Below are 12829 nucleotides of genomic sequence, written 5' to 3'. Positions count from 1 at the left end.
TGTGTTTGAAAATGAAATTTTCAACTATAATAGGGACTATGCAGTTGAAATCTTGCATGATCTCTAATAAAGGTCCTATTCTTTCTTCAAATCCCTCATCTTGTTTTACAAAAGAAGTTTATTTAAGATCAAAAAATCACAATGCCTTAGCATTTTTAGATTTAGGAGCCTCAACTTATTTTATAAATAAAGACTTTGTAAAAATATAAGATGTATTTTTATTTAAGAAAACCAAAACTATGCATATAAAAGTAATAGATGGTCGTTTGTTGTCTTTTGAAGATGTTACACATAAAGGTGTTCTTTTAGATATAACATCTAATGATCATTATAGTTTAGTAATATTTAATATGATTAAATCTCCTTTTTATAAAATTATTTTAAAATAATTATGGCTAAAAAAAACAAACTTTAAATAAAATAGATTTTTTATCATTGTAAGGCATGATTTTTAATCTGAAAATATACTAGATACTTAGTTGTAGAGAGTTTAGCTTTAATTTATTGGCCAAGCTTCAATAAAAAATTTATTTTTAATATAAAAAATAAATAAATATAATAATATCAAGAGATATTTTATTAGTAAAAATCTTTTATATTTAAGAAGATTTATACATAAGACTTTTTAGAGCATCTAGAAATGTCATAACATCCTTTATTAAATCAAATCATAACTCATCATTTGCCAATAAGTTAGATTTTCAATAATCTCAAGGAAAATCCACAATTTCCTTTCAAAAACTTATCTTTATATTATAATGTTATCATAGCTCCATATCTCCATCTTTAATATATATTTAAAGACTTGACTCCCAAATCACCCCTTTATTTTGTATAAAATGCTCAAATTGTAGCAAAGTCCTTTCAAAACATTTTTTTATACAAAGGATTTTTTTTACTAAAATTAAGGATTTTATATTTCTTGATCCAACTATTGAATTTTTTTCAAATTTCTAAATAATTTAGTATTTATCCTTAAGCTTTACCACAAAAAAAATTATAAATTTTCTATAGATTGTTTGGCATCTTAGAAATCCTTGTAGATACTCTTAATTCTAATTTACAAGTATTCAAGAACTATTTTCATTATATTTCCAAATAAAAAATCCAAATGCTATAAAATTTGATATATAACTTAAAAAAATAATAATACAAATTTGTAGAAAATTTTAGCCAAAGATTTGTCTAAATGCCCAAAATATAGTTAGAACCAAACCTCTCATGAAATTGGTTCATCGACAAAACTTAATTTGAAAGTATTATATTCAAGTAGTCATTGCTTCTTCAAATCTACTTTAAACCCCTTGCTTTTTATATGTAGAATATAGTTCTTTACTCAAAATTTCCAATAACTTAATTTGATCCTCAAAAGCCCTTCATATGTATGACTATGCCTCAAAGAATGATATTAGGTATAAAATCAACACCTTCATTTTGAGCGCATATATCACCTTTTCAAAAACTCCAAATTATACAAAACTTTCACCAAAACTATATATAAAATTCTAAACATAATGATCTTAAGCTTTGATGTTCAAATGTCTTCAAAAGAATAAGCCTAATTCCTAAAATGGTCTCAAGCAACCTCCTTGCAGTCCATTGGACATGACTTTTGGCCAATAGGAATGGAAATTTTTATCATCTATCTCCATTCATCCATATGGATGGCTTAATTGTCATTTTTTATACACAAATTCTTTTGTAATTTATTTTCTAATAAGTTTTATATAATATGTATTCTAAATATCAAATAAAAAAAATAAAATAAGAATCACCAATGTATAATAAAGGTGACCCTAAATATAAAAAAACTATTATCAACATAAAATTAACCTTAACAATAGCTCTTTAGATTAACTACTTCAAAGTAGTAATCTAACCATATTTTATAACTAACTAAAATTTAATAATGTAACTCTCCTTAAATTATATAGTAAATTATATATTAAATATAAATATATATATAAGTATATATATAAATATATATATATATATATATATATATATTATTTTAATACAATAGCAAAATGATAATACAACATCATAACCTTGATTTTTTTCATAGTTTAGTCTAAGATTTTTTTAGGCAAGTAAAAACCTATAAGATCAATATTTTCAAATTTTAATTGATAGGTGCAAGAACTTTCATATATGCTAAAAATAAAGAATTAACTTTTGTTATATATGCCATACCTATTAATGATGGAGAAAAGATTTCAAGTGGCATTCTAATATAATATCAAGGTAATCAAGAGGGTTTTTAAAAAATGAATGTAGATATTCTTTTAAAGCATTGTTCTTATGATTGTTTCATCAATCATCAAAAAAGAGCTCAACTACCATTCACACGAATCTATATTCTATTACAAAATGAATTAGTTGCATTTAAAGAGAACATTAATAAGAATTTGGCTAAGAACTTCATATTCCATTTTGAATCTCCAACTATGGCTCCTATCTTATTTGTAAAGAAAAAAGATAAATCTCTGCAAATGAATGTTGCAGTCTAAAGATGAAAGTCTGAACTATTAGAGGGCTTATTGGGAGGGATGAAAGCTAGGCATGATTGGATGAAGGCAAGGAAAGGAGATCTTCATTCCTATTGGTCGAAGGTGATGCCTAATGGGCTTTAAGGAGGCTGCCCGAGGCCTTATTAGAGATTAGGGTTTCTTTTTTGAGGTCATTTGATCTTTCAAGGCTAAGATCAGCAAGTTCAGGGTTTTGGGTATAATTTGGATTAAGAGTTTGTATGATTTTGAGTTTTTTTGAATTTGTATCTACTATCACTCTTTCAAGCATTATATATGCATACAGAAAGCGATGAAAGATCGGCAACTAGAGTTGGAGAGAAAAATTTCTTGGCTATACTTTACATAGATTTTTAAATGAATTCCAAGGCTAGATGAAGGAGTTATAGGGCATTGAAGACAACACATATAATTCAAAGGCAATAAGTGAGTCATTTTGTTGATATTAATGGTTGGAGCCATATCTTAAATTTCTGGAAGAATTTTTGGCTCAAAATTTTTATAAGTGTATGTTATTAGATTAAAAAGCTATAGTTTAAAGTTTTATGGTATTTGAGTACTTATTTTGTGAGATATGAAGAAAATAGCATGCATGTATATGTAAGCTAGGATTTGAAGCTACTATTAGGATTTTGGTGATATCTCAAGATCCTTAATGAATTTGTAGTTGAATTTTTTTGTGGTAGTTTTTGAAAGTATATCAACACTTCAAGTAAAATGTTACATTTTTTGGATGGTCAAATCGTATGATATGACTATTGAAGTTCAAGAAACATTTCTAATAAGGATCTATAAGGTTTTAAGATACTTTATCATACATTTGGGTGTTTTTTTAGTACTTACACTTAGATATTGATGTAATTGTCCTAAAAGAAAAAATGTTATAAATATAAACTTGGTACTTTTATATCTTAGACTTAATTGAGAATTTAGTGGTAGCCAAAAGCTCAACACTTTCTTGAGACAAACTCTCTCTACCCAGACAATGCCAAGATAGAAAAATAAATAATTTTATACTACTTGAGTTGACTTTTTAAGATATATCATTTTAAAAATTGGTCTTATGATAGATCTTAAGAAGCTCTAAGCTATTGTGAATTAAGAAATTCCAAAAATAATCAAAGATGTAAAACATTTTTTGAGATTTGCCAATTATTAGAGAATCTCTATTTATAACTTTTTTCAAGTTGTGACTTCTCTTATATGCCTCACATGCAAAGACAAACATGAGTAGAAAAATAAAATTGAAGCATTTTTTGAAGCCCTAAAGATAATATTTATTTTTGCACAAATTTTGTATTACATGAATTTTTCTAAGACATTCTTTATGGAAACAAATGCATTAGAATTTACAATGGATGTTATTTTATCACAAATAGAAGTAAATGATAAGCTCTATCTAATAGCTTTTTATTTTAAGAAATTTTCAATAGCAAAGATTTACTATGAGATCTATGACAAAGAATTTCTTGTAATCATTGATTCATTTCAAGAATGGCATCATTATTTGGAAGGCATTTTAAGTCTAATCTTTATATATATGGATCACAAGAACCTCAAGTACTTCATATTGAGATATGATTTGAATTTTTGGAGCATGTTTTTATGAAGATTTGATCTCAAGGTCACTTATCTATCCAAAAAATAACCAAGTATTACAAACGTCCTATCTAGACATTCTTATCTTGCACCAAATAAAAAAAATAAAAATTTTGGTCAACAAAAAATTACTCTCTTGAAGCCAAATGATTATCACCTTCAAGGAATAAAATCAATATTAACTATTGATTCAATTTTTCTTAAGCAAATTCAATCAAGTATGTCCTCTAATCTTTTTATTCATGATATTAAGAATAATTATTATAACTCTTATGAGTCTTCTTAATTTAAATTTAAGAATAAATTATTCTATATTAAGAGATGCTTATACATTTTGGAAGACAAAGCATGATTACATATTATTTAAGCTTATCATAACTTTCTAATAGTTAAATATATTAGATACAAAAATATTTTAGAAGTAATATCTAGAGATATTTGGTTGTCTCAAATGTAGAAGGCAATCAAAGGCTTTGTACAATCATGTGATATTTATTCAAGATTCAAAACTCCTCATCATCAACCTTATGGACTTCTTAAAATATTACCTATATTAGAACAATTATGGTCTTGTACTTTTATGAATTTTATCACACATCTTTGGATCTTGGATTTATATGATATCATATTTTTACTAATAGATTATTTAATTATATTTTTATATTTTGTACTATGTACAAAATCTATCACAAGTGAAGAAATGGCTAAGATTTTTCTTGATGACATCTATTACTATCATGGATTGTGTAAAGATACTATATTGGATAGAAAGACTTAATTATATTAAGATTTTGGAGAACCCTTTTTAAGATTCAAAATGTGAATGTAAAGCTCTTTTTGGCTTTTCATCTTCAAATTGATGGACAAACAAAACAAGTGAATTAAATTTTGGAGTAATATTTGAAGTGTACTATCAACTATCATTAAGATGATTGGACAATTCTTTTGCCATTGGTAAAGTTTGCATACAATAATTTGATTTATTCATCTATTCAATAAATACCTTTCTTTATCTATTATGGTTATCATCCATGACTTGATACTTTTGACTTTTTAAAAGTTGATAATCTTGCAAAAGATGATTTAGCAAATTATTTATCAAAGCTACATGCAATAATGAAGGCGCAATTAAAAAAAGCTAATGAATGACAAAAGTTCAATATAGATGCCTATTACAAGGAATAACCACAATTCAATGTGAGCAATAAAATAGGATTACTTTGTTATAATATAAAGACTACTTGTCTTTGTAACAAGTTGGACTATCATAGGCTTAAACCATTTCCTATTTATGAAGAAAACAATGACATTGCTTATCAATTATATCTACTAGCATCTATGAAGAGCCATCTTATACTCTACGTGTTTCTTCTTCAATCATATAAGATAATGAATATCTTAAAAAGAAGAAAAATACCACCTCTTTCTATAAAATTGGATAATAATCAAAAACTAGAGGTTGAAGAAGTCTTAAATTGAAGGTACTGCCAAAATAGATTAAAATAACTTATTCATTGACAAGAGATGTTGTTAATAAATTTACATGAATACCAACAAAGAATCTTACAAATATAGCTAAGAGAGTTGAGGCTTTTTATCAACAATGTCTATCAAAATCAAGATGAAAAATAGTAAGATCCATGAGAGATGATGGTTGCTTTTTATTTCTAAAAGAGAAAATATCATCATGGATATATGTATATATTTCAATAATTATATATATCACTAAGTAGAAATAAATAAATATAGATTAATTTTATAATATCTTATAAAAAAACTTCTTAGAAGCATCATAAATGTGGTTCTGACTTTACATGTATATATATTTGATTAATAAATTAGAAATTTGGTCAACAACTTAACTAAATATCACACATGTTGGAAGCTTCTAAAAGAGACTAATGATATGGTGCACATATAAGAAACTTGCCTTGTAAGTTAAAACATATATCTCATAAAGTCAACATCTATTGGCGGTCGTATAGATGATTGCCATGCAACTTCTAGTTCGATAGTATATATAGACGCAAATGTAGAGCTTCCTTCATTCTTATCAATGCTTTTCTAATTCTTAGTCTTATTTCAAGACTTTCTAGTCTTCTTATCTTTGGCAATAGTCAATTTAGTTTAATATATTATCATCTTTGATTGATTTTTAAGTCTTTTTGACTGATACAAGAATATATTGGGGTTTTTTTCTTTCAAGATTCATGTCTTTGATATGAAGTAGAATACAAACAAGATCTTACAATACAAAACTAAGTATTTACAATAAATGAATTTTTTTTGTAGAATAAAAAAAAATAGAAAATTATTTAAATGAGATTCTTTCTTACTATAAATTTTATATAAAAATAAAAAAATATTATTAAAAGATATAAATATAAAAATACTAAAAAATAATTTAGTGTTAATATTAATAACTGGATTGTTGATAAACTCAAAGTTAAAAATTATTTTAAGAAGTAGAATAAATATAAGTGAGATTTTTAATTTTAATTGAATTTTGTTGTTACTATTGCTTTAAAAACAAATCATTGCTTAAAACATAAATAAGATTTTTTAAAAGTTTATTTTAAGAAATTAATTATTAATTTAATTTTCTTTTTTAATTTTAATAATACCTTTTGATTATGATGATAATTCAAATTTTTAAATGTCATTAGTAATATGTGTTTTTAATTTGTTGTTATTGTAGTTTGAAAATTTGAATTCAAATAAATGATTCAATTAAAACATATAAATATTTAATTAGATTAGGATCTTAGAATTAAGATTTTAAGAGTAAATGAGGATTTTTTTGATGAGGGTTTATTTTTAAGCAATAAGCCTTTCTAATTGAAATGATTTTATTTGAGCCAATAAAGAAATTATTTTTCTATAATAATGTCAAGTTTAAGGCCATGTAACTAGTTTAATAAAGAGCTTTTGTTGCTAATAAATTAACTTACAGGTTTCTAAAGTAGGACAGTAAACATTCAAAAAAATTAAAAAATATATATATATATATATATCAAAAAATAAGTACAATTTTATTTATAGATCATTTGAAAGCTATTAAGCTATTACAATGTTGACAAGAACTCTTGCTTATCTAAATTGTCTATTTTTGTATCTTTTTATTTTGGTGGAAAAGTCTTTGAGTCTATGCATTTTCAACTCTTTGCAACAAGGACATTTTGTAGGCGACATGCATGCAGTGTTGTGGAGTTTGGGATATCGATGCTCATAATAGATAGACTATGCCTTGGGATTTAAATTTTTGGTGTGGTCATCTCATATTTCCTTTGTCCATCTAGAACTAGTTAAATAAGTAGGCATTTATTAGAGTTTGGCATGGTATTCAAACCCCTCTTATTAAAATGCAATTTATAGCGCATAAATATCTAGTGTTGATTTTTTTTGCACTTGATGTGTAGTTAGACTAGTAATTAGAGTGTATGTAGTTAGATTATTTTGAAAGAACTTCATTTTAAGTTTTAATTTTTTCAATATTTTTAATTGTTTTTAGATCCTCCATTGCAACCAAGAGAATCTAACTTTTAAATCAACTAAAAAAATCAAATCGAATCAAATTAGAAAGATATACTATTTTGGGTTGTGTGTGAATTTGATGTGTACAAAAACTCGAAAATTTAGGTGAGTTATCTTGCATTCCAACCAAATGGTTGTGAGCACAAATTAGTCAACATAAACACAATCCTTGCTCAATGAAAAAATCTTGAATTCCGTCGCATGAAAATGTATTGAGTTCATGATTAACATATCTCAAATGAAAATGAAAATGAAAAAAGGTCATTGTTTGAATTCACCTGTCCACAAAATTTATAGTGGATATTAGAAGTTTTCAATCATTATGAGCATTACATGCCGTAATCAAATTGTTGAAAAATGAATAAGAAATGCTGTTAATTCACAATCACAAAACTTGTATACACATATGTAAAGCTTGTCTTTGTCAAGCATGGAAAAGTTTTACACACAAATTGCATTTAATATCTGCCTGGGTCATGAGCTGATACGTGTAAGTTAATTTCCATTCTTTGTGAAAGCCTCGAATTGAATGTAAATCAACTATCTCGCTCTCGTGAGGTTCTTTAATTTATCCAAATGGTCATGCCACATGTCAAAGACCGCGGTAAAGTCTAACAATAAGACTCTCCAATCGATGGTCAAAATTGGCAATGCACATGTGTCATGGCTCTAGACACCCCCGTCATCATATGGCCATACAGTATTGGTTCACAAATAGGAAAATGCTGCATTTCCACTCAGACGGAAACATGTTCCAGTATGAGCTAATAATGGCAAACCCACCGGACGATTCCCTTACGATTTATATTTGAAGTGAAGAATCTAAAGTCTGCAGCTGTTCGTTGACAACCATACGGACCAATTGTCATAGTTCCCTAGGATTTTGAAAGTGGATTGTGACGTCTTCGAAGCTTCATGCGGATGGTCCGAACAAGCCAGCAGCCGAAGTAAACTCCAGGTCATCTCAAAAGGCTGTCAACGTTGAAAGAAACCAACAGGCGCCTGGAAAAGGAACAAAAGCCGCAAGAAAAAAGTCGCCAAGACTGCACTGTTCCTGTCGAAGTCCTACATCATTCAACGCTCTTCCCTGGCTTGTGGGCCACCACATTCACTCTGCACACTCCCCTCATCTAGAAAGCGATGCTGAATGAAGCTGCACAACAGAGAACTTCTCTGTGCACTCAACGCATTCAGGAAGTGTAGCAGATAGAGCAACAAACTTGTGAGCTAACAGATTCAGAGCGAGACGTCTGCTCAACTCGGGCCACCTTCTCGCCGGCACATTGTGCGTTGCATATAAGCCCCCTGATTTTGGCAGGTTAAGAGATCCTAGGCAGTGGCTGCAGGGCCAGTTCACCGGAACAAATTGAACGCTCATTGTCCGGCCGCTTCGAGACAACCCCGAGTGAGCAGCTCGGACTCAACATCCATTCCGAACCCAAACGTGCCCATGGCACCAAGCGGAGAAGTCGACGTTCAGGGTGCTGCCACAAGGAGCGCGCTTCCCAGAGGCCAGCCTCGCGCTGAGGGACCAGCATGTGTGTTGGGCGTCGGCACTGCGGTGCCTCCCGCGGAGTTCCTGCAGAGCGAGTACCCCGACTTCTTCTTCAACATCACCAACTGCGGCGAGAAGGACGCCCTGAAGGCCAAATTCAAGCGCATCTGTAAGTCCACCTCCACCGTGTGACTCTCTTCGCGGCTCGTGATGTGCTCACTGTTCCCTGTGGGCCGGCCCTCACCCCCAGCCGCGCTCGACGACGTGCTCATTGCACGGGCTGCGCGGCGCGAGCGCATTAGAATTGCGACTTGTGATTTGTTGCGGGCGTCGAGATGGGAATGCGGCGGTCGCGATGTTCCTGAAATTGGGTCGATTCCGGCCCCTTACGACGGCAGCTGACGCTTGGCCATGAATGTCGATGCAGGTGACAAGTCGGGGATCCGCAAGCGCCACATGTTCCTCACGGAGGAGGTGCTCAAGGCTAACCCCGGCATCTGCACGTACATGGAGCCCTCCCTGAACGTCCGCCACGACATCGTCGTCGTCCAGGTCCCCAAGCTCGCCGCGGAGGCAGCCCAGAGGGCCATCAAGGAGTGGGGCGGCCGCAAGTCTGACATCACCCACATCGTGTTCGCCACCACCAGCGGCGTGAACATGCCCGGAGCCGACCACGCCCTGGCCAAGCTGCTGGGCCTGAAGCCCACGGTGAAGCGGGTCATGATGTACCAGACCGGGTGCTTTGGCGGTGCTTCCGTGCTCAGGGTGGCCAAGGATCTGGCGGAGAACAACAAGGGCGCCAGGGTGTTGGCGGTGGCCAGCGAGGTCACGGCCGTCACATACCGCGCACCCAGCGAGAACCACTTGGACGGCTTGGTGGGCTCGGCCCTGTTCGGCGATGGCGCCGGAGTGTACGTGGTGGGATCCGATCCCAAGCCGGAGGTGGAGAAAGCACTGTTCGAGGTGCACTGGGCGGGCGAGACGATCTTGCCAGAGAGTGATGGAGCCATTGATGGGCATCTGACGGAGGCGGGGCTCATCTTCCACCTCATGAAGGACGTGCCAGGGCTGATCTCCAAGAACATCGAGAAGTTCTTGAACGAGGCCAGGAAGTGCGTCGGTTCGCCCGATTGGAACGAGATGTTCTGGGCGGTGCACCCGGGAGGCCCGGCCATTCTGGACCAGGTGGAGGCGAAGCTGAAGCTGACCAAGGACAAGATGCAGGGGAGCAGGGACATACTGTCGGAGTACGGCAACATGTCGTCGGCGTCGGTGTTGTTCGTGCTGGATCAGATTCGCCAGAGGTCGGTCAAGATGGGGGCGTCGACGCTGGGAGAGGGCAGCGAGTTTGGCTTCTTCATTGGATTCGGTCCGGGGCTCACCCTGGAAGTGCTGGTCCTCCGGGCCGCGGCCACCGTTTGAGTTGTAGCAACGGGCACGGGCAAATCAATATCGTCTCCCTGGTTTTCCTTTTGCGCGCTGGAGTGGAGATCGTATGAGTGAGCGAATTATGATGATTCATGGGTCAGAAAGCATCCAGGTTGTGGCACCAGAGGGTTTTACATTCAGGTCTGCAGCAAATGGACTTTCGATGAAATTTGGTCAGTTGGATCAGCGCGCTACCGCCTCCGTCCACCAGGGGTTCTGCAGCGGCGACGGCGACAGAGGAGGTCGCATGGACAGTTGCAAGTTGCTGAGACGTTGGAGCGGGCACAAATGTCCAAGGCAGGGATCATGTTGGAGGGGTGAAAGGACTTGAAGTGTTCTGAGTTGCCTTTCGAAGGAGGGCAGGAATTATTTACGTAATCTGCAGCCATGCTTAGTCACATGGTTTGAGAAATTGTAGGAACTGTGCGATTCTTGTTGATATGAGGCACAATTTATGAGCATTTTGCAAGTTGAATGTGTGGCGACATTTTGCCCCACCCGAAGTGTGGTTTTAGTTAAAAAGCATTTGATGCAGAGATCACTTTATTTGGTTCCTCAAAGAACAAAAATAAACAAATTGGTAACTTGCAAAAGTAACTAGTTCACTTTTTGAGAACTTGTTGGTTTGGGTTGCACTGTGTGTAGTATTTGCTTCAAAGCAATACTCCATAATTGATTATTTTGGAGAATTCCAAACCAAATGCAATCTTGTTCAAATTCAAAAAGTTGAAGTTGCATTGGTTTTATAACACCACCACAATACTCACTAGTATAACAAATTTGATAGATATGTAGTTTGAACTAGATAAATAAAAATAGTTGAGAAGTTTCATAAGACAAAAAGAATGAACAAACAAAGAAAAAAGTAGGAGGCAAAATAGTTCAAGATCAACAATCAAAGAAGAAAGAATTTAAACAATATCCAAGCATTAAGGTTAATGAGTGTTTGGCCTAATACATGGTATACTTTGGAATCGATATGCTTCTACAAGCATAAAAGATTCCATCAAGATATGATGGATTAGTGATCAACACATTGAAGCTATTTGATGATACAAGAGGACTTTATATTATTTGTTACTTGAGCTTCAAGGACTAAAAGTAAGTATGAGATAAAAAAAACTAAGAATTTGTGACCAACAACAAACATTCATCTTATAAATGAGTTTGTTTATTTAAAAAAAATTGGAATCTCATGGCATCTAGGCAAGTACCACTCTTCTCAAAGGTTCTAATGTCTAGTACCACTTTACTTATTTTGCAATATTTTTGACCGAGTATTGTGATATTTCTACAATTCTTAAATATGATATTTTTTTTGGCTCATATTTGAGTTGTACCTTTGTATTTTGTGGTTGAACTATTAGTATTATTCTTGTATTTGTGTTTATTGGTATACATGATTTAATTGGCCTTGTATATATTGATCGCTTTGGAATATAATATTTAATTTCCTAAGGCATCTCACATTCTATTTCTAATATGTTTATGACCAAAAGAGGTGTTTGCCTTAGTTTTGCAAAAAAATAAAAAAATAAAAAAATTGAGTGTTGCAAAGTAGTTCTTTACAATAATACATATGATGTATTGCTATAGCCAGGTCTTAATGCATGCAATGATTTTTTTTTCATGTATGTACAATGCATAGGTATAAACATCAAAATTGGCCAATGTATTGTCTTTATACAAAACAAACAATTGGCCATATTTCTAGCCAAGGCATAGCATTCTTTGAGTTGTAGATGTTTGAATTAATAATCCTACATTACATTCTTTGCAACCATCATATTTTTGATTTATTTTCCAAAATGTTGTTATGGTCTTTATCTAGAGCATTTGATTTATTACATGCTTCATAAGTTTTTTCTTATACCTATCCATTAGTGTCATGTTTTTGCATTGAAAGAAGTCTTGGATTTCTTGTAATTCACAATTAAAATTCTGAGTTGCTATCCAAGACCTACAATTTATCTTAGTGATTTATCACTTTGTTGTAAGAAATATGTAGTGAATGTGTATCTTTGCAAGGTTGTTGATAATGAGATGTTGTCACACAAATGTTGGTGTCTTGTGGTGCATTGAGAATGGACCACCATTTTCTTTTCTTAGGATTGATTATGAGCTTGGACAATTTGGTTGGACCTTGCTTTGTCAATAAGAGTTAACTTTCTCTACCTACAAATCCATCTATTCTTTGAACTACGTCTTTGATTTTGACTTGTAAATCTTAAATTACAAACTTGAT

At 32.9% G+C, this 12829-nt stretch overlaps 1 protein-coding gene across 1 annotated transcript; it reads left to right on the top strand.

Moving 5' to 3' along the window:
• The first annotated feature begins 8820 nt into the window (after window positions 1–8820).
• Window positions 8821–11200, top strand: LOC112276782 (naringenin-chalcone synthase). The gene is made up of 2 exons (XM_024508478.2): window positions 8821–9325; window positions 9584–11200. The coding sequence occupies exons 1-2, from the start codon at window positions 9112–9114 to the stop codon at window positions 10576–10578; spliced, it is 1209 nt and encodes a 402-aa protein (XP_024364246.2). The 5' UTR covers window positions 8821–9111; the 3' UTR covers window positions 10579–11200.
• Window positions 11201–12829: the final 1629 nt, after the last annotated feature.

This window comes from Physcomitrium patens, chromosome 2 (genome assembly GCF_059467195.1).
Source record: "Physcomitrium patens ecotype Gransden chromosome 2, ASM5946719v1, whole genome shotgun sequence".
Taxonomy (NCBI): domain Eukaryota; kingdom Viridiplantae; phylum Streptophyta; class Bryopsida; order Funariales; family Funariaceae; genus Physcomitrium; species Physcomitrium patens.
This window is presented reverse-complemented; position numbering and strand designations above follow the sequence as displayed.